Consider the following 27,020-nt stretch of genomic DNA (forward strand, 5'->3'; position numbering starts at 1 on the left):
TAACAGGGACAGAAGCATGTACTGAAATATGTCAGTACATCTAAACTGAGCAAGAGTTAGCAGAACAAAGTGCTGGAACCTCTCTCTGTTATCTATCTGGCTTCCACAGCTACGCTCTGTACGCTTCCTGGAGTGAAACTCAGCACTGAAAAGGCTTTTTCAGCTGTGTTTACAGTCTCAATAAAAGGAAGTGTGACAGATGCAAGTAGAACAAATTTTTGTCACTAGTAACTCTGTTCACCCCCTACAAAATGTCTGTCATGCTTCAGCTTCCAGTATGGAGATAACTGATAATCTGATTGAAGCAGTGATGATATCACAGCCCTAAATGGTTTCAGTCAAGTGCAAGAATAATTAATTTAATTGTTATTCTTCATTCCTTTGAGGAAAGCAACAGAAAAAAACTTTCAGACTAAACTATTTCCCTGGTTTAAATAATTCATCATTCCTTGTTTTTCCCCAAAATTAAAAAGCCTTGCCCTAATAATGTCTTTGACAATATGTTATCCAGCAAGAAAGACTTAGAGTTGGCCTAAACACCTAATGAAAACCAGGCAGAAGGCTAATACAGCTGGAAACTTTTACCAGCTTCACAAAAACTTTTCAGATGCAGGGAAAATATCTAAAAAACTAAAATTCCACAATGATTCTGGCAGAACTACTCACCATGTGCTCCCAGAGGGATCTTCATTTCCAAAGGCACTAAAAGAGCCATCATCCCTCTGGAAAAGCAGCTCTCTTTGGTAGCCTGAAGTGGAAAAGTAGAGACAGGTATTGAACACTTTCGTCTCATGTGTGTTCCTGCACAAACTGGAACAGAAACTGCTGGTATAAACAAAAGCACTTTCTAACGCTGGGAAGGGCAATACTTAAGCTTGTGTTTCATAAAACACCTCCCAAATATGCAGGGACACACAAAACCATGTAGAGAATGGTGAGGAAGTGGGCAGCAACAGGAAGGATCCATCTGCAAAAGGAGAACCAGAAACTCCTGTGGCTGCTCATCAGCCACCCTGCCAGTGCAGAGATGTGCTCCCACACGCCCAGGGGTTCCAGGAGCACAGCAGTGAGAGCAGAGCAGAGATGCAGCTATAGCTCATTGCTTCATCATCTTGGGGATCTTCTGTACCTACAGAAGTGCTCCATCTTTGCAGCACAAGCAAAAATTAGGTGTTTTCCAACTGAAAGTGCAAGGCTACAAATGCTGCTGGAAATCCAGGCCTCCTCTTCAGCTGGCTTTTGACAAATCAGTAGCCTTGCTATCAGAAAAAGCAAGTTGAAAATTGGTTGTTCTGCAATGAGTAAAAAATTTCAAAAGATCCTGAAATCCTGAGAAGAACCATTTAAAATGTTACCCTAAGATTTTTTCGATATCCTGAACAAGTGCAGCTATCTCCTGACTGCAGGACATCCATAATAAAAGGACCTCAAAGGCTCCCTGGCTGCTCACAGCCACCAGCAGCATTGTCAATCATAGATGATTTCTGTACAGAACCAGTGTTCATTCATGGCAGAAATGAAGAGCTTCCTATGATATGCTACTCACTGTAGTTTCTGGTATCTAAAGCCTTTGTTCCCTTGCATTTTGCCTGCCATTTGTGAATCCAGAATAGTAACAGCATCTATTTATACCATTTCATAACACATCTTTTCTTTTCCTCCACTTTGTCTTTTCCCTTGGTTTGACTATTTTAGCTATTATAATTAAGAAAGTATACTCATTAATTGAAGACCTGATAGATACAGACACAATACAGAATCAGACAGGCAGAAAGAAAACTCTCAGGGCAAGCATCAGTAAGTCCTACACAAATGAATGAATTCACACAAATATGTCCCAGGAGATCCACCCAGCTAGAACTGTAACTCTACAACCCTGAAAAATGTTCCTTTCTTTCACTAATAAAGAATTATTCACCCACTCCTGACTGGAGACACACAGTGAGTGACCATACCCCTAATTACTGAGGAACAAATAGTCTGATCCCTCAATCTAAGTGCCAGTATAAGATGAATTCCTAGCCATGGTCTGTCTGTAATAGAAGAGAACGAGAAATAAAACTGTCAATGTGTAACAGTATATCTGGGTACCTTCCAGTAGCAAGAAATATAGCTTTTAGGTCTTCTTTAGAAGAATTTGCAGTCGAAATTTTTTCTTTAATATAGGGGGTTTATTATGTATTTAGCATGACAGTGGCTTATTACATCACTAAAACTGGTGGATCTTTCAGATAATGACATACCTGTCAACTCAGTTAATTATACTAAATGGAAGGAAAAGGAAGGAGGAATGAGTGGCATTTGTCCCCAAGCAAAAGTCAATGTCAAAGTTTAAGGCTCCCTCCAAATAATGTTCTAAGAGGAGCACAAATACATGTACATATACAGACTGCTTCCTTTTCAGAAGTATCTGACTGCAAGGCCTGAAAATAAGGTCTTCTTCTTCTCTGCAGAACTGGCAGTATACAGCAATAAGCAATAATCACCATCCTGCTGGCAGTGTAGAAGCACGAGACTACAGCTTTCAGCGGGCTCAACACAGGCTGCTGGGCACACAGGCACAAATTCATCCCAGAGCGTGAGCTGGGGAGCGATCAGAGAGATGAGCAGAGATCACTCAGCTATTCCCCACATTCTGCTTGCCTTCGTCTCCGTGCCAGCCCCGCTGCAGCCACGCACGAGTCTCCAGCAGGAGCGTGTCCGAGACGGGAACGCTGGAACGGGAGAGCCCGAGGCTCCCGCGAGCCGCCGCGCTCGGCCCCGCGCGAAAAACGACACTCCAATGTCAACACGTGGAAGGAAAAGAGGGATCCCGTTATGATCCCTCTTTTCCTAGCCCACTGCTAGTCTCAGAGGGCTGGCCAGAACCCAAGAGATGTAAGAGGCTCGCTGAAAAGAGCTCGCAAGGCTCCAAGAGGAATGCATCAGGATGGAAAGGACTTCAGAAAGATGTGAATGATCCAAAGGATCTCGCCTTCTACACAGTTTGGAAATTCCGCTCAAAATCCTTACCTCTTTGGGTCTAACTACAAAGCTTTTAGACCAACCAGGTTTTTTTTTTTCATTTCAGAAAAAGTGATTTGAAGATGGGATTTGTCATTAGCACAATTAAGAAATGTGCCTAAAAGGCAACTATTCTTTGGCTTTGCCTTTGTTCTAAGTAAACGAAACTGCTAAAACAAAGATCATATAGCAGTTTCTGCTAGGTATATGATCCCTTCTTCTCACAAGTATTTAGCCATAAATTAATTATATTTACTTCAGATTCTGAGGTTACTTCTTAAAATACTTGGTGAATTATGACATGTGAAATAGTCTGTTTTCAATTAAACTTCATAACAATCCTTTCAAAAACTGAGCCTATAAAAATTGCATCTTGGGCTAGTTAATTTCAACTTAAAGATAACACTTGAGAAAATAATCACTGCAACAACAGAAAACAATTATTAAAATAAAGCAAAAAAACGCAGAATATTTTTAGATCGTGGTTCTTTTCTATGTTAAGGTTACAAATATTTCAGCACACAATATTCTGGCACCTACGGTGTTAAAAACACATACCTCATTTCAGAGCATCAGAACAAAGTTAAGAACACAAAACAATCTGTATGTAAGTGACATTAAACCTGTAATTTTCATTTGCTTTGAAATAACTTAAATAAATCCACTATTGGAAAACTTCAGAAAACTATGGTACCAAAGCTCAGAATTAAAAGAGTGACAGATTGCTTGCAAACTTCAGAGTCACTGTTTAGATAACACATCTCTTCCTCCCCACTGTACTTTTCAGCTAAATCATGTAGTAGGAAGAGTTTAAAAAAAAAAATCATTTAACTGCTTTGACAGAAAATTGGAATCCTGATGAAAGGAAAATTTATTTTGAGCTGTGCCTTTTCCAAGGGAAATGTCAACAACTTAAAAAAAATCAAACAAAAAAGACTTAGAGAGAGTAAACAAGAATTGAAAATGTCATCGCGATGCCTTAGTAGGGGTGAGACTCACTTGGGGCTGGTGTCACTGCTCTCTGAGGAGCAGGCTCAGCATGACACTGACTCATGGCAAGTGTGGGACACCACAGTCAGACACTGTCTGATCCAAAAGCCAGAGTGCAACTGTGGGCTCCAAACTTTGTGACGTTCTGGAGTATCTCCCGATTCAAATACATAACAATTTCCAACTAAAATTTTCCAGCTTTTGATTTCTAGCGCAGAGTTCACTTCTGACCAAGCCTAAAACTTGTGTGGGCAAAAAAGCCAGCCGTGAGATCAAATGCCACTCCTTGAGCTCTACAAGGACATGTCAGGTCAGGATGTGTCATTGAAGATGTGGGATGAACACGGTTCACTCTGCTCACTGACTCATTTGAAATTGCTGTGCCTCAGGCAGAGATCAGAAATGTTTGCTCACATGTGGTTTTATCAAACAAGAAGTAATAACTATCTAGGATATCCGTGTGAATTACCCTCTAAAATGCATTTCTCAGATGAAAAAAAGCAATTATACAAAACCAACAATTTTTTTCTGAGAAAACTTGCCCTTGTAAACAAAATAACTTGCTGTCTAGTTCTATCAACCCAGAATAAAGAGGAAGAAAAAGAAAAAATGGATTTCTCTTCCCGTTATCATGACAAAACCAGAGGCAGAGTCACTGAAATCTTTTTACTAGGAATAGCTCTTAAAAATCTAACATCTTTAGTTTATGCATACAAACCTTTTCTCATAAATGTTATCGCTTTTGATTTAATATCGTCTCTCAGCTGCCTGGTTTTAGTCAAGTATTGCAAAATATAAACATTGGGAGCAAAATTGATCATATTCTGTTCACCACAGCCATAAGGCATCTTAATCAATGATGACAAACCATTGATAGAAGGCCCCAGTAGATCACCTGAAAGATAAAATTCAACCAAAATAAATTAAAGCTTATTGCAAATAAAAGCATATCTCATATATAAAGGGTGGTATAATCTAAACTGGGAGAAAATATGATATATTAGGAATGTTTCTACTAAACACCTCTAAGCAGGCAGAAAAGATACTTCATCCACTAATCCACTTTATGCCCACTGATGCAGCTCTTTACAGACCTTTCCAATTAAAGAGTAATTTCAAAGAGTTGCCATTTAAAAATTAACAAGAAAAAAACCCAAACCAAACAAACAAAATCCTACATAACCAAAATCTATTTAATCCGGCAAAATGTAAACTTCATTTATTTCTTCTCTCACCTATAGTTATCAAAGCCTAGGTGTCACAGTAAACAACAGTTAGTCAGGTTATAGTTACCATTCTGCAGACAGAGTAATTATAGCAGGATACTAGAAAACTTTGCAGGACCTTTCTGACCAAAATCCAACTCTCTAACTCTGAAAATAACTTACAAATGTCATATTGTCATAAATTAAACAAATTAAAGGAATAAAACAATCAATCCATAAGGTCTTACTATGTTTAGCCTAATGCATGATGGTAAATTACTGTGACTTAATGATTCAAACTACTTATATTGCAGTTAAATAAAAATTAATGCCTTGCCTAATGATGGAAACAAAGTTAATTCTTACCAACAGCAGTGACCTGCACTCTCTCACTGTCACTTACAACATCAGAAGGAAAAGTGAATTCCAAAGTTTTTGACACTGCTTGTCGTTTATTCCCAGTCAAATCCAAAAGGACTGTCTGAGAATATGTCTGTTCCAATCCTTCAGCCTATAAAGATAAAGACAGGGATTCTGAGTATCCTGTAGTTGATCCTGCCCTGGAGAGGAAGGTCATGCCACTCCCTTCCAACCTCAGCCATTCTTTGGTTCTATATCTTAAGCTTTTATTGCAGGAGGAGATACACAAATGTCCACCACTGAAATGGAGCCTAACATGAACCAGACTTAGATATCCAAAGCTAGGCAAGTCTTATCAGTGTCTGGTTTATCAGAAAGTCTGGAGGCTAAAATTCCATCTGTAGCAAAATACAGAAATTTCAATCTAAAATAGATTAATAATAATTAATAAATAATCTGAATGAAAGCCACATGTATGGCAAAACTGATTGCACTTATCCAAAATAGTCACCAGGTCCACTCTGCACAGGTTGTTAAATTAGCTGCAGCACCAGGAGTTCAGTGACACACAAACAGCTTTCACCTTGCTTTCAAGAAGCATTGGATAAACTATCTGTAGCAGAACAGATCTATGAGCTCATTCCTGGAAGGGGTTCTAAAGAATTTTAAAGCACTTTTTAAAAACTATTTTGTAAGAAGTGTTTTCTACTTAAAGTCACCTGACCCCAAACCCCAAACAGAACGAGGCAGACAAGTACATTGGTTTGCCTTTTTGCCCTACTATGTAGCCTGTTTTGGGGAACAATTTACTTCAGGAACAAGGCATGCAGCAGACTGTTTACCTTGACTATAACTTTCTGGATAACAGCATCAGAAGCAGCAGATGATACTGCTGTCACTTTGATGGGAATCTCTCCCAGTTGTTTTGGCTTGATTGGGAATTGAACAGTTTTCCCATCTTCACTTGGTACAGATACAGATTGTTGATTTGTTGTAGCATTTATTTCATTGGATGTTAGAATAATTTCAAAAGCATCATTCATATCCAGGATCACAGTAACCTAAAAATACAGTAAAATTTGCAACACAAAGGGTTAATTTTGAAAAGTTGCTTTCACAAGCTGCCACCCTTTTTGTGTATAGAGAAATAGGTCTGCCCACTGAAGAAAATACACCAGTCCTCACAAAGAAAGACATGGTCTCCACCAGTGATGAAAACCCTGCAATATCTAGTAACATTCAAAGGTAAAGAGATTGTTATGTTACCTCAGCTTCTTCTTTCAAATAATTAAAGATGTTAACTTCCAAAATGAACTGCTCTCCTCTGATGACAGAATATGGAAGGTTCAGGAAAATGAAAAAAGGCTGAAAAACTTCTAGCTGCAAAACAAAATCAGTCATGAACCCTTACAACCAGAGACTAGACAGAAAATTACTATACAACGTGTCTTCCAATCACTTTTAAATTCAATGACAGAGTTTAGTTGTACTCTACAGCTGACAAAACATATCACTGCAGGGCTGAAACAGAAGGAGAAGATGCTTCTGGGCATTAGCACCTTTAGAGGCACCACTCAGATGAGAGCTGCCAACAGCTTTGACAGGGCAGTCCCAACAGAGGCAACTGAATTAGGACTATGAGAGTATCATCTGGCAAGTTTGGAAGCTGTGATCTCCCCTGAGCTCTCATTAAAGTAACTGAATTGCTTTGAGTACAAAAGTAATGGATCAATGTCAGTTGACTTATCTTCATGTCAATGCACTAGTAACTAAATAACAGCCTCACCCAAATTTTGTAACTAAACAACACAATGTTTACAATGTTGGTTTTGTTATTTAGTAAGATTAATCTTAGCAAAAGTTCTGTAATTATACTTCTAAAAATACATACTATACTAATTAAAATATAAACTGCAGAAGTATAACAGCAAATAGTTTCTTTTTTCTATGAACAGAGAATTTTGGAAGAAGTCTTGCCTCTAAGAAGTCAATGGTAAGGTCTCATCAAGCTGAGTGGGATCAAAATTTCACTGAACATTGGCACAATAAGAACGGCTGAGACACGCTATCCTTTATTATCAAAATGTCAACTAAAAAGTACTTTAATTCAGTTTGCATTTAAAAACATCTTCCAAGTGTTTTGAGTTTCAGAAACAAAAATTCCTCAGTTTTTTTTTTTCTAGCTAGCAAATATTACAATGCTTTCTCAAAAAAAAAAAAAAAGTTATTTGCTAAAGCTCTCAGCATCATGAGCTTCTTTAGATATTAAAAACATTAGAGAAGTTCTGATAGAGACTTTTTGGTTAGTTCATAGTAAAGGTTTTCCCTACATACCTATTTTCTTTGTCTTTTTTGTTTTACTTTTCCTTAAAACTGAAGTTTTACACTCAGGAATATGCCAGTATATTACAAAAATACAACTGAGTAACATTACTGACACTCTGTGTAGGAGAAGTCAAAATAAAACCATGATGCAAAGCAGTACATGACATAAAGCACGCAGATGCCATTTATTTCCCCCATTACATTTTTCATGGCTTGTTTTTACTTGCTTCTCTGTATGGTACTGATTAACATGTTTCAGCCATATGGAGCTCTAAGAACAACCTAAATGTCCCAACAATAGTGATGTACTGAACAGTGCATGGGGGTGATTATAGCTAAATTATTATCTCAACATCTGTTCTACTTGGAGCTTCTCACATTTGAGGATGAGAGGCCAAGTGTGTATTTCCTTACAGTTTTAATCAGAAAACTATTCCTCTTTCTGTCCCATCTCTGCCAAGCCAAGTGAAAGAAACAAGAATCAATATTCCAGTCTCAAAGGAGCCTTAGCCACAAAATCCAGATTGGGCTCCAAATTCTGTAGTGGAGTTCAGATCAGGATGTTCAAAGCACAAGCTCTGTGTCTGGTATAGCAGCCAACTGTGAAATCTGGACCTAGATCTCCACTTGGATCTCAAAAATTGCCCCTCCCCAAGAATTTGAGGGCATGAGAACTTGAATGGATAAGTTGGCTGCCTTCAGGCTACGTTTACACTAGTCCAGGAACCAGGATGGAAATCTACAGCCCACTACCACATTCCCAACCTTTCTAAACTCAGGTATGGAAGTGGAGTTTTCTCTGATACGAACATAGTTTCTCTAGGATCTTCACATGATGAATGGACAGCTTATTCTGTGTATGTAAAATACAAGCTAAATGAGACTTCAAGAATTAATTCCTATTTTAAACAGGCCAAACAACTCTCAAAGTAGTGGTTTCCTTGAATACAGAGTGATCCTAGGACAACTGCAGTTGTTCACTGGGAACCTCAGGTTAGAGATCTAACCTGAGAGCTGCTGAATTTAGCTTAAATTGCTAAACTCCTCAAACACTTGGAAGCAAGAAAAGAGCCTCAGGACACAGGAATTTGGGAGCAACAAATTCCTTTGTGGACACTGAGAGCTAGGTATCCCATGCCAGCTCTCAGTGTCCACTCTGCTCCTCAAGCTAAGTCACCCAAAACTTGGCGCCTATCACGGAATGGTTGTGTTGGGAGGGACCTCTGGATGACATCTCGTCCAAGTCCCCTGCAAGTTTACCCAGAGCAGGTTGTACCGGTGTTTACTCTAGGACTGCTTTTGACAGATAAATTTAGCTTTAAATCACCCCTCCTGCTCTCCCTCCTGGGACAAGCATTAGCCATAAGGGTTAGCAGAGCAGCAGAGAAATGCCTCTCACATCCCAGGCCGTCTGTGCACACCTCACTGCATCCATTACCAACTCACAGACTGCCCTCTGGGCAGAGCCAAGAAAACATGGAACAGTGCTCCCAAAGAGTCATTCCACTCTCCTACATACAAAAATTCTGAAATGGGCACAATCCTGCAAGTACTCTGACAAAAAAAAACCTCTCCAACAGAAACAGGCATCCAAATATCTGTGTGGAGTCTCAGAAGAGCAGGAAGGGAAGGCAGATACAATTTCACGTATCTTTTCAGTGATGTTTTCTCTACAGATTGAACACTCACAGACTCTCAATCTCCTCATTGGTACAAGGAGATGCTGCTGTTAGAACTAAATGAGAGAGTCCAGCAGGAGCCTGCAGTGCAAGCAGCCCTAGAGGAGAGCTCTTTAGAGAGATGGTACCTCCAGTGGAGCAGTCGTCACTCCGAGCCCGCCGCTCTCAGAGACCACAAAAGCACTGGCTACCCAGGACGTGATGGTGTCAGGTACAAGGGCATCCACTGTGGTTTCTGGGCCAGATCTGATGGCAGAAGGGGAGAGCAGACTTTCAAAACCATCCATTTACAGACATCATTAAGTGGACATATATGTTTAAAATGCATGAAAAATTAAGTCCAAATTCCTGGAAAGAAAAGCTGCTCATTATCCATTTTTCCTCTTCTAACCATTTAAAAATAATGTGATGGGATAAAAATTTTTTTAAAAATTTAAATTATTTTAAATTACATTAATTGAAGGTAATTACACTGGATCACATTACATGTAATCCACTTTTACAGGTCCTTTAAAACAATCCCAGGTGATGGTTGCTTCCTGAACTTCTCAGCTGTAAAAGAATACAAGATTTGTTCTTCACAACGCAGGTCAGATTTCACCATCACTTGACAGTTTGATCTATGCACTGAATTAGGTGCAGACAGCAAGAGATTTCCCTTTCTGGGCTAATCACCATCTTTTTATATACTGTAGAGAAAAAGGCTAGGTCTCCCTATCCATTATCTCCCCATCTGTAAATGTAAGAGTTTATTCCTTTTGTCTTCAGGATTTTTATCTAACTTCTATTGGAACTCCTAGGCCTGCAGTCAGGCCTCATAATCCTCTCTTGTGCAGTTGTACAATTCCTCATTTTTTCGATCTCCAATCTCACTTGTGGCCTCTAGGTGGTAGCAGAATATAAATCTACATTTTAAGCAGTGTTCTTCAGCACTGGTGCAGAATTCTACTGAAACCTACAAAAAAAAAAAAAAAGGGGCAAGTGCAAATTGTTTTCCTTTTACTTCTAACTTATACCTCGTTTTAGTGTCAATCCAAAGCCAAGTCTCTGGAAAATGTGTCCTCACATAGAGATTGCTGAAATCAGGAGGTCCATTTTTAGATACAGGCATATCATCACCGAAACCATCTTCTATAGGTATCATTCCACCATCTGCAAAATAAAAAATGCTGTCCTACTCCAAATATCCACATTAGAAAGTTCAAATAAATACAGATAAGAAAATTTAAATTAATATGTTGCTTGGAGTCTAATCTATAGCTTTGTCACATATAAGACTACTTTGGGAATTTTTTATTTTAAGAATAAAAAAAGTTTCACACAAATTTCTATATGGCCTCTGTGGAGTTGAATGAAACTGGTGTAATTTGGCTACACATGACAAACCATTGCAATATATATCAACTGGAGCTGCAAATGAAAACTCCACCCATCTTCAGGCTTTTAGGGGTAATGTCACTGCAGTAAAAAAGGAAAATTTCTGAAATGCTGATTACATGAATTTTGTATGACTTGAACCTTTGAAATGCTAATGATTTTCGAGGCTGGATGCAACCTGTATGCAGCACAGTGAGAAGACATAATGGGCGCCCTATCCCATGGACCTCCTTCCCCATTCAGTAAATCAGATTTGGCTTCATTTGTTGTATTACTTACAAAGAAAATGTTCCTTATCCTCCTCAAGAACTGCATCAGTTGATACCCAAAGGCTGCATTTCTGGATAAAATTTATACAATATATCTCAGTACAGGATATTCAGGACATCAACAGTGCTTATCTATTTTCTTTTTCTATTCTTTCTTTTTAAGTAAATAAAGTCATAAAGCAAGCATAAAACTAAAGCAAATAATACACAGAAACCGAAAAAACTGAGATTATATGAATCTGAATATTGTCATAATGACTGAAAACCTTTCAAAGTGAAGACTAGATCAAGCATAAAGCAACCTGTATTTATGGAGATATAAATTAAAAAAATAAAGAAGGAGGAATAGATACATTCCTTGGCATTCAGAGTATCACATATTGACAAGATTCACAACTTGAAACTCATATAAGCCATGAAAACATTACATTGTCTATAGCTGCAAAAGTTAGAAATTTCACTTTTTTCTAGCAAGTGATGTTCAAATCACTAAGCAGTAAAAAAACCAACAGCCTAGCATTATGAAAAACAAACAGTACCTGAAATACACCAAAAGAACCTCTGACCAGGGGGAAATATTGCACTGTGCTGTATAAATTGAGCTCATGGAGGATCTAAGAAAAAAAAAAAACAACAAAAATCATCCACAGACTGAATGCCAGCTCACATTTTAAGAACTTTCACTGTTGCTAATTCATACAGCTGCACCACAAGTTGTGTGCTGCTTAACTCTCATGCCAAAGAGAAAATAATCTGTGACAGGATGAAGGGGTTTAGTTGTAGCGGGTTTATGATTAATGGAAGAGTGACCAAGACTGTATATAAGCCTGGAATAAAGCCTACAGCCCATTGATATTTTATGGCATTTAGGCCATGTCCTTTGAGCACCTTAGGAATGATATATATTGTAAGCTCTTTCAAACTGTAAATGCAGTTGATCTTCTGCAAGCAAAGGTAATTTATACATGAATAATGTATTCTGCCCTCCCAAGAAAAAAAATAATTATTTTATATTATTAATTTTAAACAGCACAAAGAACAAATCATTAGGGGTTTTTTTCTGACATTGTCTATTCTGAAAGAAGAAACTATTTAACAATTTATCAACTGAAGAACAATGAGGTATTGACTGGAACTGGAAATGCTGTGCCTATTACCTCTTAAGCTTTACAGTCTCCACCACTCATGTGACTTGCAAAAGTAAAAAAAATTGCATAATTACTGGCTAAAAACCATGCTCAAAGAACATTACTAGTTCAACATATAATCTGTAACATTTCCACAAACATACATCTTTCATACACACAATAATGACAACCTCTTTTTCCCATGTACTTACAGATTCTTCTGTTATGTCACTGCTTTCTCCCAGAAGCTTTGCACTTTTATCAACAACTGAGATTCCAATTACTGATCCTGGCTCTGTTGTACTGATTTTAAGGGAGACTTTCTCAGATGGCTTGGCCTTATCTCTGCTCCAAGAGATTTTAATCTAGAAAAAAAGTGAAACACAGCACTGATTTAAATTCTACAGTGATATTTACAGCTGTTAACAACTCCAAGGAAGTAGTTTTTTTAGATTATTTGGCTATAATTAAGACTCTGGATTTGTTTTTCCTAGAACCTTTGGGACACTGGGACCTCTGAGAGTCCTTTTCCTAGGACTTTTGGTAACTTGGATAACTTATGAGGCACACTGAGACATTTTTCATGCGGCAGGACAAACAGGCTCCCTACCAATTTCTGGTTATAAGTGTTAAAGTCTCCAGAGCAGAGAAAGAATTTGAATCCATCCAGCCTTTGGATGGTCTCACCTATAAAAAGTTATAGGGAAGCTTTAATTTGCACAAAGGACCAAATCTCGTCCTGGTAAGCAAGCTGGAAAAATCAATTCAGTGATGAAATTGAAATTCCCCACACTTCTTCAAACTTTTTTGAATTAAAGTGTGGATAGTCACATGAAACAGAAACAAACATTGGTCACAATGTGACAACTGCCTGGCTAGAACAAGGTCTTTATAAACTTTTAGAATTCCACCCTTATAGCACATATGATACCTTGTCATTGTATTGACCAAAGTAACCCTTGGCTCAGCAATTGACCAAACCACCAAAGACACAAGGAGATGCTGGGCATTTGTTTATGTGGAAAACACACCACCAGTAGAAAGGACTCTCAAATATGCAAAAACTGGACCCTAATTGCACTGGTATAATCAAAAGTCTTTCTAAAGACTTGCACAAACTTCAGGTTAGGTCCTCAATGAAAATTTTCTGCATTTACAATCCTATGATCTAAAATAATTTTTTTTAAGCTACCACTCAACACCCAGACAAAACCATGGTCTCAGAGTCAAGTTCAACACAATTACCTTGTCATCCAAAGCAGGCTGGATGGGGACAGTGAGAGCATCATTCACTACCACTCCAAGCTCATCTATGTAGAATACAAGTATAGATATCAAAGGAGCCCAGGAATTTTCTGCTGTTAAAGTGAAAGTTTTTGTGGATTTTGTGCCAAAAGCCATAATTTGTTCCTTAGATAATACCTGAAAGAGAAAAAAATCAAACACTCAAACTATTGGTACCGTCAATGTCATCAGCAATTGGTTCTACAAGTAGCTGCTAAAGAAGAGACACATAGCTGTGATTCATTATTTTTTCCACTAACTTGTAGACCAGTTCTGTGAAAATAGGCATGGTATCTGTTGTAATATTTAAATAATAGATTTTTTTCCTCATGTTTTAATTCCTGTATCACTATGGACAAGTAAAGAACTACACCAAGCGCACATATATGGCATGAGAGCATAAATATACAACAGTAATAGGGTTGACTCATGTGGGTTATCTGTAAGAGCATTTTAGTTTGGATCAGGCACAAAGTTTTAAAAGCAAACCTCCAGAACTACTTAGAACACCTGGTTTGCCTCATGGAGAGTGTGAACTGGGGTCTAGTCATGTGCTCCAGTTAAAAGTAGACATTCATTTTAACAGATCAGATTAGAGCTAGTCTGAAGCTACCCCTAATACCTAGTTTTCAATTTTTTCACTCTAAATTTGTTCCCACTGGATCATACACTTACTAATGAAGACAGAGAGATGAAGGGCAGTTCCCTGCCTTTGGTTGCATGGACCTGATTTATTTCAAAGATTCTAGAGAGTGTTTCTAGTTTAGAAAATAAATATGAATGCCCAAATTTTATATGGTTTTCCTAATTCAGTTTACCGTTAAAGTCTATGAAAGAAAAAGAATCCTAGCTACCATGGGCACTAAGATGCAGACTGTGAAAATGACAGGCATGTGTTAAAGACAGGGTGGGAAACTTACAATAGCATATATAATAAATCTTCCTGATCCTTCAAGATACAGTACAGCAGCTGAGCAATTAAGCCGCTACTCAAGACTCATTTATATTAAAGTGCTTCCTATGAATCTCCCTTGTTAAAATGCCCCTCTGTCCCCTCAACCACCTGTTTCCTCAGCAGGCAGCTCTTTTCCCCCTGCACCCACAGGCTCTGCCTGACACTCCTGAATCTGCACACAGGATCCACCAGGCCCCTGCTTCCACCTGCACCTGCAGGACCTGCTGACAAAGCCACAGCCTGGGCTGCCCTGGGATGTCCTTGTCCCTTCTCCCACTGCAGAGGCTCTGCACAGTCAGAAACTATTGCTCTCACAGTAGTGCCTCGTCTCACACCTGCTGTCAGAGATAACCCAACACCCAGGTGAGAGAAGGCTTCCTTACAGTGCCAGGGGCATTCCTCCCAGGTAGAATAACAGAGTTCCCTTTCAGAAAGGACCCTCTGGTGGAAAGGAAGGTTTTGGGCCTTCTCTTCCACAAAGCACAATTAAAAAAATGCCAAATCTCAAATGTTTAATCACATTCCACTCACTGGAGTATTTCTCAAGCTGGTAAAGGTCACCTTGGACTGTCCCCATATGTCAAGCCTGTAACTTACCAGATAGTGATACTCTCTCACTGGCTTGTTGCTGGCAACGCTCAGCTCAAAAGGCTTCCCAGCCTAGGAAAAGCACACAGTTCATATGGATGAGTATGGAAAAACCATAAGTAACTAGGCTTTAATTGTGGCAAGTTTTCTCTCAGACTGTACCTTTATATCCTGGCTCTTTGTTTTAACCTGCAGATAAGTCTGACTGGGGGAGCTGAACACATCATAAACACCTATGTCAGTCTTACTGCTGAGGAACTCTGCCTGCAAGACAGTGCAAAAAAACCCTCTTAACAAAACAGCAAAATCTGTGGTGTTCATTTTTGTGGTACAGTTTACAAGAGCATGGCAGCCTTAGCAAAAGTCCACTTTACGCTTTGGGTATCTGAGGTTTTTTCCTTTGATATCATAGCACAATTATTAAGTCCCATCTGAGAGGATCTTTCACTTTCTTTCCAGCTGTAACATGAAGTAATAAAAATAAAAATAGGTGACATGTCAGCTGTTGCAGATAGCAGGACAGCACATCACTGATCCCAGCCCAGGCAATTTAGTGTGTCAACACTCCAAAGCAACCTGCTACAAAGCAGTACCTGAACTCTCAGAGTTTTTGTAGCAGACAGGATTGGAAACTCAACATCAATTACTCCATTTTCTGGAACTGTGTAGTTCAGGACATGGACTGTCAGATTTCTCTCCTCTGTTGCCTCATTTTCCAGGTGAGAAAGTGAAGAGTGATGGAAAAGCAAGTCTGACTCTTGTGCAGTGATTGTTACAAGATTCTGCCTCTCTTCAGCTGTCAGCTGGTTGCTATCAGAACGTGACACCTTTAGCTAAACAAAAAGAAACAACTCACTTATCAAACAGGGTAAAACTAAAGTGCACAACACATAGTATATAACAACATATTTGCACTCACATCACATTAAAAAAAAATGCATCCTCGGGTTTCTCACACATCAATAGCTTTATTTCTGTTCCCTAGTAAGCCCTGCAAGTAGGTAAGTCAGGCAAGAACAAAATTATTCATAACTCCAGGGAATAAAAAAAGAGTAAAAGCAAAGTAGATGGAACTAAAAGGAGACATTTTGCATTTCTGCTCTCCCAATTACTCTTCTAGTTGAAAATGTTTGTGTCTCAAGTAAATGATACATATCCTACCTACAGTCTGAATACTTAATTTTATCACTTGCACTTCACCACCACAAGGAAGGGCAACCTAACATTTACATAATGTGGGAAAATGAGTCACATGAACAGAAATGGTGCTGAGTTGGATGTTTTTATGAATTCATCAAATGAGCTGAAGACTGAAACGAGGCCGAAAATTGACAGTGTGCAACATCTTCACTCCATCATACATCAATCAGCACTACAACTTAAAACCTTCATTCCCACATTCAAGCAGATTTTCATCCAGTAAAATCATTCTGCATTATACATGACATAAAAATCAACTTTTATATTTAAAAGCACTGAACTAAGGTTTCCTTTTTCTTTTTCAGCCCATAGATGTCACTGCATTACCACTCCTCCTCAGCCCCTACTTCCCTGTTCTCTCTCTGAAGAATATATGCTCTTTATGTAAGATATCCACTTTTTAGTAACAGCAGCAGCTGTTCATTCACACTCCTTTGGCAGCACAACTGAAACCTTCCTGTCTGCCCGCTGCAAGAATTGCCAGATGCTTCAGCTCTCTCTCACTTAGTTCATCTTTGGAAGAGGACTAAAAAACAGGTGGATTCAAACTGAGATGCTGGCAAAGAAAATGAAAAGCACAAAAACAAAAAGCCCAAATGATCAGGCTAGCATAAAGCTACGTCTTGAGCCAATCCACTCTGGAAGAGAATATTCAGCCTAAATCACTGCTATTTAGTCACATTTCTATAGGCTCAAGAATTGTAAAATTCACCCCCCTTTTCAAGCAAAATGCAGTGATACAATATGCAACCTCTGCAAAATGTGGAAATACTGAGTGCAGATGAGGGACAGAATGAAGAACGTAAAATATTTCTAGGAGTGGACTGCAGCTGGCATGAAAAGGACAGGACAGAAGGCAGAAGCAACACTTTCACTTGAAAGCAATGTGGTTTGATGAGTTTTAACTGAATTAAATAAAAGCTGTTTAAATATACAAATTCACTATATAAAGTATATATTTGTGTGTATGTATAGATATGTATATATAGTTACTTAGATATACAAATCTATACTATAAAGAGGTTTGAAACTTAATAACTAATCTGTTGTTTCAAAGCACAGTCAAAAAATCAGCTAGGGAAGATTTCTCTTCCATAAGAATGCTGATAAACTATACACAAATATATTCTGCCAAGATTACAGCATTCCCTGCCACTTACCCCTTTCTAGAGCAAATGCCTCCAATTTTAGTATTTGTTGATATGTATTGTAAAAAAAGAGAGAATTTGAAAATAAATCTGTAAATTGCACTTAAAAATCCAACGCAATCTTTGCTATCTAAGCATAGAGGAGAAGCCACATTTGTTTATCCACAGATGATAATCAAACAAAAGAACTTACAGTAGCTATGAAGTTCAGAGAAGGCTTTATAACTCTAGTGTAGTCCAGAAATTCAATAAAATAGTCACTTTGCTTTGGAAATATGATGGTACTTGAATTTTGGGAGATTCCTGTTGAATAATTGTATGTGTTTAGACAACATGCATTTAACATATATTTTACTTTAGAAGCAATACAATTTACTGCCCATGACTCTGAAATAATTCTATCATTTGTTTCACCATTTGAACTCCTATCATTCTTCATCCTTCTAGCTCAGCATCAGTACAAAGCTGGCATATACACTGGTACTGCCTGCCACAATGCAATATAAGATATATCACACAGGGCTCCGCTCACACAGATTATGCCAGAATGATACAAGGAGGAAACTTATTAAATCCCAAATCAGTCAGCTTCACCTTGCTGGGGTTTCTACAGAAAGTCTGTAATGAAACATAGTTTCTGGGACAAGCATACATTTTGTACACATGATTTATTTTATTTTTTCTAACGTACAAGGTGCAGTGGAACATGAACTCACAAAAAACCCTCAGTTTGCAAATCAGTCCACCTAGAAGAGGCTAGACTGTGGACAAGCTAGGACCAGGAAACTCTTTCTACTAATGTGGCTTACAAACACACAATGTCAGCTAAGTTTATGATTAAAGTTAAGTTTGTAAAATTCAGGATAATGCTAGCAATTCTTTATGCCTGCTCTTCTCATCAAAAATGATCAGTCACTGACTTCAAGCTCCTATCAGAATGTGTTTCTTGGTTATTTAATAAATCATTTAGCACAGAACTCTATTCTACTGAGTTAACAGCTGGTTAAACTATTAAATTTCTAATTCAGACAATATATTTGAATGCGGGTGGTTTGAGCTGAGATCAGTGCATGACACTTTTCCAGCGCTCCAAGCTGTTGCTCAGAGCAGCAGGGCACTGTGGATTTCTGCCCGAGAGCTCCCACCCTCACACCTGTGAGTGACTCGGTCACCACCGCGATCATTTCGATCGGCTCCGTGTAATCGCTGCCGCCGTGGTGCCACGACTGCTCCGCATTCAAGTTTTGCAACATCAGCTTGTTGCAGGTTACATTCACAGATCCATTTATCTGCAATGCGAGAAAAAATATTTCTGTTGAGCCAGAAAAGTCAAGGACACCTTTCTGTCTACTGTAGCTGATTTCTAGTTAAGTCCTGTAGCTCTCTCCACAGCCAAGTTTTGGAGTGTGAACACCAGAAAATTGTGAACACTGGCCCCTTATTTTTTTGCCATCAGCAACCATTTTTATTAAATCCAGTAGAAGTTGACTACTTTCTTAGAGGCAACAATGCTTTAGGGAAAAAGTTACCTTTTTTTCCCCTAATTTCTAGAATTATCCATTTCTACATGGCTAGTGCAGTTGTACCTAAGCTTTACAGGAAAATACAATTAATTAGTTTCTCCCTGAGGAGAGGGGTATACCCTATTCAATATCTGAACTTAGAGTTTCTGTAGACTAAGTGCTGCTGAAGGCACTGAAGTCAGACAGTGGGTGAAGTGAGCAAACATAAAATTACAGTCACTTAATGTAGCAAAAATTTAACCTTTTTTAACAGTCCACATCTTAAAAGTAAAATGTCTGATTTTGCAAAGAGAATGCAACCAATCTATCACCTCTTTTAAGCCTTCAGATTGTGTGTCTTTTAAATTTCATGCTTCAGGTTACAATTAGTGCAGTAGCCCAAATGTAATTGCTGGCAATTAGTAGGCAAAATGCTTTGGTTTCTACCATGCTAGAGCTCCACCCAGACAACAGAAGTGTTCTCCTCCAGCCTTGTGACACAGAGCTCAGTGTGCAGGGGCAGACACAGGGCCAGGGAGCATTCCTGAGCATGGGTGCTCCAGCACCTATGAAGTTCCTGGAAAATCTTTCTACCTGGGTCAGTTGGTACACTCCAAAATAACCTCCAGGCACAAGTAAATGGAGCACAGGTGCCAAGTGTCATTCCCACCAAGCAGTCTGAATCTAGAAGCTTTAGGCTGGAAATTAAAGAGAGTTTAATACTCTCCAGCTTGGCACTCAGGAATGATTCCAAGCATCACTTAACCAACAACAGGACACAGACTTAAAGAAACTACTAAGAGATTACTCACCTCCATTGTTGTTGTTATATTTCTCTTGTTTGTCCAGTAAGAAACAGAAAGGCAAGTGATTGTTACAGTTCCCTTTACTGGCTTTCCATATGTGTACCTGAAACACATCAGGCAAAGTCAAACAACACACCACCCTCCAGGACCTGGGCTCCTGAAGAGCTCTCAAGGCACAAGATCCTACTAAAATCTTATTCTCTGGCCTCAGATATGGGCAGAATACATTTCTACTCCAAAACATGGAGTTTGCCATACTGACACCGGTTTAGCAACATCAAAGCTGGAAACCTAAAACCTGGAGAAGATACACAGTGCTGTTCTTTCCACTACACAAGCTCTATAAGCCTATTAAAATTATTATGGGCTGTATAATGCACAAAAGTTAACTATACTAAGCTAAAAGCTGAAAGCAATTAGAAGAACAATTCTGTTCTTATTGAACAGAACACTGATGTAGCATCATAACCAATATGCGGTAGAGTTAAAATGGGATGTGGGAAGTGTAAGTATTTTGCTTACCAAATATTGCCAACCCAAAATGAAATATCTCTAGACATTTGGTCATAATTATTACTACTTATTTAGTAAACACAGTCTCAATAAATCATTGCAAACAATGTCCAGCTGTGGCAAATCTGAAAACTGTAACATACTCCCTTCTTAGCATGACAATAGCAACCTGCAGCCACTAAGCAGCAATAAAACAAAATTTTGTATAAATGTTTCCAAGTTATACTTAAGAGAAACCACAACATTATCAGATTGAGACAGAGAAGTGAAGGAGGGGAGGAACAACATGAGGACAGACAGGACACCTAAAATCATTCTAGTCCTCAGCAGTAATACATGTAGCTGTGGTGACTTTAAGGTACTTTAAATCATTATGCAGCCACTTAAGTAATATCAAAGCTGAAAAGCAGAAAGAAAGAAAAATCAAACAGCATAGTTACAGGAACAACTCTGATAACTGTCTGGCATATAAACTCAGCCTAAGCAGACCTTATTAGTAATTACAGTAATAAGCTGCCATTAACCTTGAAATTATACTGCCATTGAGCAGCATCCCTGTACTTAACTTGATCTAATAATACTCCAGAGAAGAAAATGGGCTTTATGACATCTACAGGTTGTATAAAGAAGCATTATGTCTCTAAAAAACAGTCATCAGGAATCAAGTCATTCTCTATAAATAATTACAATGCATCAGTAAAACTTTGTCACTGCTGGGATTCAACCTCAGATGCTTCACTGGGGTCTAAGTGTGAATTTATTGCAGCAAACAGGTACACTTTCAAGCACCTTATGAGTATACCAAATAAAAGGGTCCAAAACAGCCTAAGAAATCAAATAGTAGCTGGCATATAATGAATTCCAAAAGCAAAGGAGAATGGGGGGAAAAAAAGTAAGGAAAAGTTTTTTTTAATTGCCCCTTAGGAGATTCACAGAATCACAGAATGGGTTGAGATGGAAGGGATCTGAAGGGTCATATAGTTCTAACCACCTTGCCATGTACAGGGATGCCACCCACTAAACCATGTTGCTCAGGGCCCCATCCAAGCTGGCATTGATAGTTTATAACACCAGGTTGCATGCACTCTACAGAAAGAAGTGCTTTCTCAAAGTCCAAACATTCAATTTAAATAGCCTGCTAAACAATGATTTCTGCATTTCACTTGTAAACTGAGTGCTTCTTCAGAAGGTATGTATTTTAAGGCATTAAATAACCCACAAAAGACCCTTAATTTCGGTCTTCTTGGATGGATCTATCAGGTAGCTCTATCTGGCTCTCATCTTCAAAAATAAAATTAATTTCTGAGATTAATGCATAGTAATTTTTTTGTCTAGATATTTGCTCAGCTGAAAAATAAAATATTATCTACACAGGAGTCTACACTGAAGCCTATTCTGAATTTCTCAAGAACTTTTCATTCTTTACCTATTTACGGCTATAGGTATTTTGATACAAGAAACCTATGCTTGAAATCTGCAATGCTGATTTACTGGAACAAGGAGGATGTTCATAGAAGTCTGCCTAATTTTCCAAGTGGTCTAATAAAATACAACTACTGTACCTACAGACCTGCACATGGTAAATTGGAGAGTACTGTAAAAGAACATAAATACCATAAGAACAAAAAAAAATCAAAACACATATTACAAGGAAGAAACTTAAGAAATTTTCAAGTAAGGTAGATGAAAATGTATAGCTGTAGTCTAGAACTATATTTACCAGACCAAAAGAACTTACTAGAAATCTGAAAATCTACTAAATCTTGTTACAACAAAATCCAGCAAGTAGAAACAGATACTAGCCAACTAATTTTGAATAGATGGGGCTTTATTAGCATTCTAATTTTTACTTTGACACTTAAAGAACCACAATAAGTTTCTTGAAGAGTGAAGGTGACAACAGTATCACTGATTTACTTACTTTGCAGAGACAACACCAGTTACATCTTCATCTCTCAAAGAGTAGTATAAGGGTGTTGTTATCAGGACATCAAATTTTGGTAAAACTAAAAACAAAAATTACAAGAAGTATTAAATTCACAGAAGGAATATTTCTTTTTTTAAGTAACAAGGGTAGAACATGTAATTTAATAAAGACTACTAGTTTCCTAAGTTTCCTAATAAAAGGTAAGATGTATTTTTAAGCCAATTGCCAGACTACGACTTTTTGTTGAAAGGAGAAAAAAGCATCATAAAAACAGCCTGCATAGAAGCCTCTAATTCAGAAATATAAAACATTTAGCTTGTTCAGCCTTTACAGAATTCATCAGCAAGCTTCCCAACCAGGTAATTTGGGATCATTAAAACTACCAAAGATAAACAGTGCAGCTGATAAGATTTGATTTTTTTTGTCAGTCTCAGAGAAGCCAAAGATTTGGAAATTTAACTTTCTATAAGTATTTAAAATGTTCATGTCAGACAAGGGAAGCCAGTATAAATTAATGGAGAATCACTACTGATTTTGGTCACTACTAAATAGCACTTACCATATTCCATCACTTTAAATCTTTGATAATGAACTTGACCCTATTGAAAAAAATTCATATGAGAAAATACATACAATTGTGATTAGATTAGTAAATTTAACATACCTTCTTGGCCAAATCCCACCCATATTTAAGTTAAACTACAATTTCTGACATGGTGTGATTTTAAATCATGGCTCAATCACTATCAGCTCCTCTAGAGACCAGTAGTACATATCTATAGAGCAGAAGGACACAGAAGTTCATGTGAAGCAGATTCTAAGTATTTATCATGAACAGCTTGTGCAGCTTCCAGTCTGCAGACATCTGTCTATATATGCCTGGTTTTTGTACTAAAAAACTGAATATTTGAGCTAGCTAGCATAAAACTACCTAGCGTAAGTAGTCACAGTCATCACAATAAAACATGACCGACGTACCAGCACCATCTTTGCTAGCACATCTTTAATTAACTTCTACAAACACGAGGCTCCGACAGAGTCTATCTAGTGGATGAGACTATTTCTAAACCTTGTATAATCTTATGATTGTACACTTACTCAGAAGGTGGCTGCAGTTTTGTTACAGTCCACAGCCATACTTACTTCAGAAGAGATACCCTTGCGTTGTATCTTCTTGTTTCAGCTATTTGTTACTTAAAATCAAAGGAAAGAAATCAAGGAACTACATAGTTTGCTGTTACTTGTGTTCTCTTCTATTTTCCTATTTTTCTAAATTTTTTACTCCTTTCCTCCAGGAGGGAAAAGAAAAATGAATACGGATAACCATTTGTCAGGGGGCATCAAGATGTGTAAGATAGGAATGACTCTTTGTAGCAAGAGAGGACAAGCTGAGAACTCCTATGGTAAAAACCCTAGGACCAGGACCTAAAATGGAAACAATTACAAACTTTTGTTCAACAACCTTGCAAGTTGAGTACCTCAGACCAAGCCCTTTACGTGCCTGTATTTACACATCTCCTAGCAAAATACTCCCATCAAAGTAAAAATCAGATTGCTGCCAATTTGATGGTCAAGTCACCGATCATCTTTATATGCCTATGTCTGAAAATATGCATGCAGAATTATCGACTTTCACAACATTTGTGCAAATCATAATATTTGCAAGACAAAATGCTACAGCACTGACATGCATAAATCAGTCCACAATCAGATTACTATCAGGTTGTCTTAGGAACAGGTCTTAGGGAAATGTCCTGCAGTGAATTCACCTCACTTCTTGCTCTCTGTACAGCTTTTACTTCCAATACTATGTACGTGACCCTTGCCATAAAGCAAACCCTGAACAAAATGTTACCCCAGACAGCACAGTTAAAAAGCATCTCCCTTGAATATGAAATATTTTTTCCCATCATCTTAGAAGTAAAAATAAAATCTTTAAAACTACAATTAAAAACTGAGATAGCTGTAAGTAGTAGAAAACAGATTACAGTGAGGCTAGTACTCCTGGCTGCATCTTCTCTAAAATGACAAGCTTTGTGACAGAAATCAAGTCGTGCTTGATAGCTCAGGGAAAGGCAAAGACCCTACTTGGTCATCTTGATGATGTGAATACCAAGCCAGATTTTCCACTAACACATTTTTTAGCAAGCTGGTCTGAAGTAAAACAAGTAACAACACTTCAACCACTCAATCATTTTAGTTCATTAGGGCAAGGCTGTCTCTCTGGCAAATATTGTTCAAATATACTGATGTGGAAGTTGTTAAACCAGTTTCCAGGAACAGTAGCTTTTGAGACAAGCAGTTAGTCAGTTAATTATGTATGCACAACCCAAGAGAGATTTTTAGAGGTTTTCTTTAGGACAGGAAAACAACACCACACCTATTCCTTTTTTCCCAGAGCAGCTTCATTCTAGTACAGGTTTTGTTTTCCATGCCTTCTCCTTCTTCTTGGCTACACTCACCCTTCCAGACTAACAACATTTTGCTCTAAATCAGCATTTCTTAAACTGCAGAACACCTACTGCATTCTGTGCCAATCGCCCAGAGTAAGAAAATTGTGCCAAAAAGAGATCCATAGAAGTGTTCTGGGATGATGAGGATGAGCCTTTCTGCAGGGAAGCCTCAGAGGCTGTGTATCCTGACATCCAAGAATCCCTAACTACAGTCTAGATTCTGCTCTGCTGTGCTGAACTCTCCTGTTTTAATTCATTGGGTCTGATCCAAAGAAACTGAGGTCACAGGAGCCATTCCCCACAGATTTTTTTCTTCTTTGGCAACTGAAAGTCCCTGAAATCAATCTCATCTGTGTCCATTTTCTTATTTGTTTCTGACATTGACATGCATTGCTGTTAGAGCATGGGGAAAGACTCTGGGTGTGGTCCAGGGCTTTGCCCTGGAAAAGCACAGCGCTGGCACCAGCTGCATTCCTGGGTTACCTCATTGTCTCACAGGCCCTGTCAGGAGCACTCTTCCGCCTTGGCTCTGAAGCTCAATAAAACAGATTTTTGTCTATACAGAACTAACAGAAGCACTTCATGATCACTTCCATGCTTTGTTTGCACATGCAAGAAACAAACCCCAAAATGAAATTCTGTTCAAATTCAATAGCACAGTCTCCAAAAACCAGTCAGCGTCCCACCAGTGTCACCACTATTTACACAAGCAGATCCTGATGGAATATCTGTGCACATTTTCAAACTACTGAATACTCAGGCAATGCCAAAGGCTTTATGTACAGTCTGATTTTGAAGAAGTGTGACACATTTTTTAAGCAATTATATATACAACATTAAACTTAACGCATCAAATGTGAAATCCATAACTAATCTAGCATAAAACATGACAGAATTTGCTGTGGATCTGCAACATGTATTAAACCTCAAAAGCTAAAAAATTCAACCTGTATAGTATATAATCTTTCCCAGTTGATTCTGAAAGTTTGCTTTATAGATGAAGCTTTAAAAAAATGTAATACTCTTAAAAATATTTTGGAAAGCCCTTGTTGCACCTGAAACATTAATACTCTTCGATATTTGATCATAAATTTATACATAACAACTTCCATAAATTAGATTACAAAATGCCATTTAACTAGAAACAACTTCTGGTTAGAGGTGCATGCTACAAAAACTCAGCAACTAGAAGTCTTTCAGCAACAGGAAATATAAGATATCCAACTAAAATACAAGGTAGAGGCTTGGAAACCAGACCATAATTACTCTGTCTTGAGTTTTCCTGGAACAGCTGTACTAACACCTGAACTTTTATTAAAAATACTACAGGATGTTTAACAGCAGCAAGCAGCCAAAACCTGATTTAAAACAGAATTCAGAGGAAGCACTTCCAAAAATCAGGACTCGGTACACTTGGAAACTGATCTGTCAAGAGAAGGGAAACGTTATTTAATCACTTAACAATTCTTTAAAGACAAGAGGGAAACTGAGAAAGAAAGGCTGGCTATTTAACTAGAAAGCCCAAGTCATGGTGTCAGGATAGCTAAGTCATGCATAGATCAGCCTGGGTTTGCCATATGAAGATGTTCCTAAAGCCTCAACAGATCCATTAGCTGGCTGGATGCCATGCAAGGCCAGAGTTGGCAGTACTAGTTAAGGAGAGGAAGACATATCTGTTTTATACTAAGCTTTCCTTAGCAGGAAACCCAAGCTCTCAGTGGCCTCTCTTATCAGGAAGAGACTGGTGGATCTATGCGACTTTATATATGACATAATAAAACCTACATCTCCCATGAACAGCAGAACTGCTGCAGAAGAGAATGGAATACCCAGTTAATAGCTAGGAATATCCACGAGGAGGGATCCAGTCGCTCAGCAGCTTTCACTGAACACTCACTAAATCTCCACAATATCACCAACACAACTCCATGTTCAAACGCAATCCCATCCCATACGATCTTGTATTTCACAGCATAAACTCCCTTGCGACCAAGAGAATAAAGTAGAGTTTCCCACTAGGAAAGTTCTTTTCCTTTATTCTGCAAGGTGTCTTGCAGGTTTCAATAATCTGATGGTTGGCATACTTTCAGAAAAACAAATCTGTGAGACAACACACTAGGCAGACCTAATCCAATAGTGTGAATACTGCAGTAGTCACTTAATGTATCATGCATATGATGCCCTTAGCCAACGAAGATATGTTGGCACTGCTGTAGAAATAATGCATATTGCTTTTTCATTATATTCAATGTGGAATTTGAAAATTAAAACGGAGCAGGTGTGAACAAAAAAGGGCCTGAAAGCAAACA

General features: G+C 38.2%; 1 protein-coding gene across 1 annotated transcript in view; it reads right to left on the minus strand.

Annotated features, from left to right (window-relative positions):
- CD109 (CD109 molecule) overlaps positions 1 to 27,020 on the minus strand; it is a 65,550-nt gene that overhangs the window by 17,641 nt on the left and 20,889 nt on the right. Inside the window, exons 6-24 of the mRNA XM_058020630.1 lie at positions 22,818 to 22,857; positions 22,253 to 22,337; positions 19,825 to 19,921; positions 18,664 to 18,799; positions 17,704 to 17,813; positions 15,756 to 15,995; positions 15,325 to 15,426; positions 15,172 to 15,234; positions 13,581 to 13,757; positions 12,548 to 12,700; positions 11,748 to 11,822; positions 11,219 to 11,279; positions 10,579 to 10,714; positions 9,691 to 9,808; positions 6,825 to 6,938; positions 6,401 to 6,619; positions 5,565 to 5,709; positions 4,712 to 4,888; positions 667 to 748 (exon numbers count right to left, since the gene is read on the minus strand). Coding sequence (XP_057876613.1) covers positions 667 to 748; positions 4,712 to 4,888; positions 5,565 to 5,709; positions 6,401 to 6,619; positions 6,825 to 6,938; positions 9,691 to 9,808; positions 10,579 to 10,714; positions 11,219 to 11,279; positions 11,748 to 11,822; positions 12,548 to 12,700; positions 13,581 to 13,757; positions 15,172 to 15,234; positions 15,325 to 15,426; positions 15,756 to 15,995; positions 17,704 to 17,813; positions 18,664 to 18,799; positions 19,825 to 19,921; positions 22,253 to 22,337; positions 22,818 to 22,857 — 2,330 coding nt within the window. The remainder of the gene's footprint in view (positions 1 to 666; positions 749 to 4,711; positions 4,889 to 5,564; positions 5,710 to 6,400; positions 6,620 to 6,824; positions 6,939 to 9,690; positions 9,809 to 10,578; positions 10,715 to 11,218; positions 11,280 to 11,747; positions 11,823 to 12,547; positions 12,701 to 13,580; positions 13,758 to 15,171; positions 15,235 to 15,324; positions 15,427 to 15,755; positions 15,996 to 17,703; positions 17,814 to 18,663; positions 18,800 to 19,824; positions 19,922 to 22,252; positions 22,338 to 22,817; positions 22,858 to 27,020) is intronic.

This window comes from Melospiza georgiana, chromosome 3, assembly GCF_028018845.1.
Source record: "Melospiza georgiana isolate bMelGeo1 chromosome 3, bMelGeo1.pri, whole genome shotgun sequence".
NCBI lineage: Eukaryota > Metazoa > Chordata > Aves > Passeriformes > Passerellidae > Melospiza > Melospiza georgiana.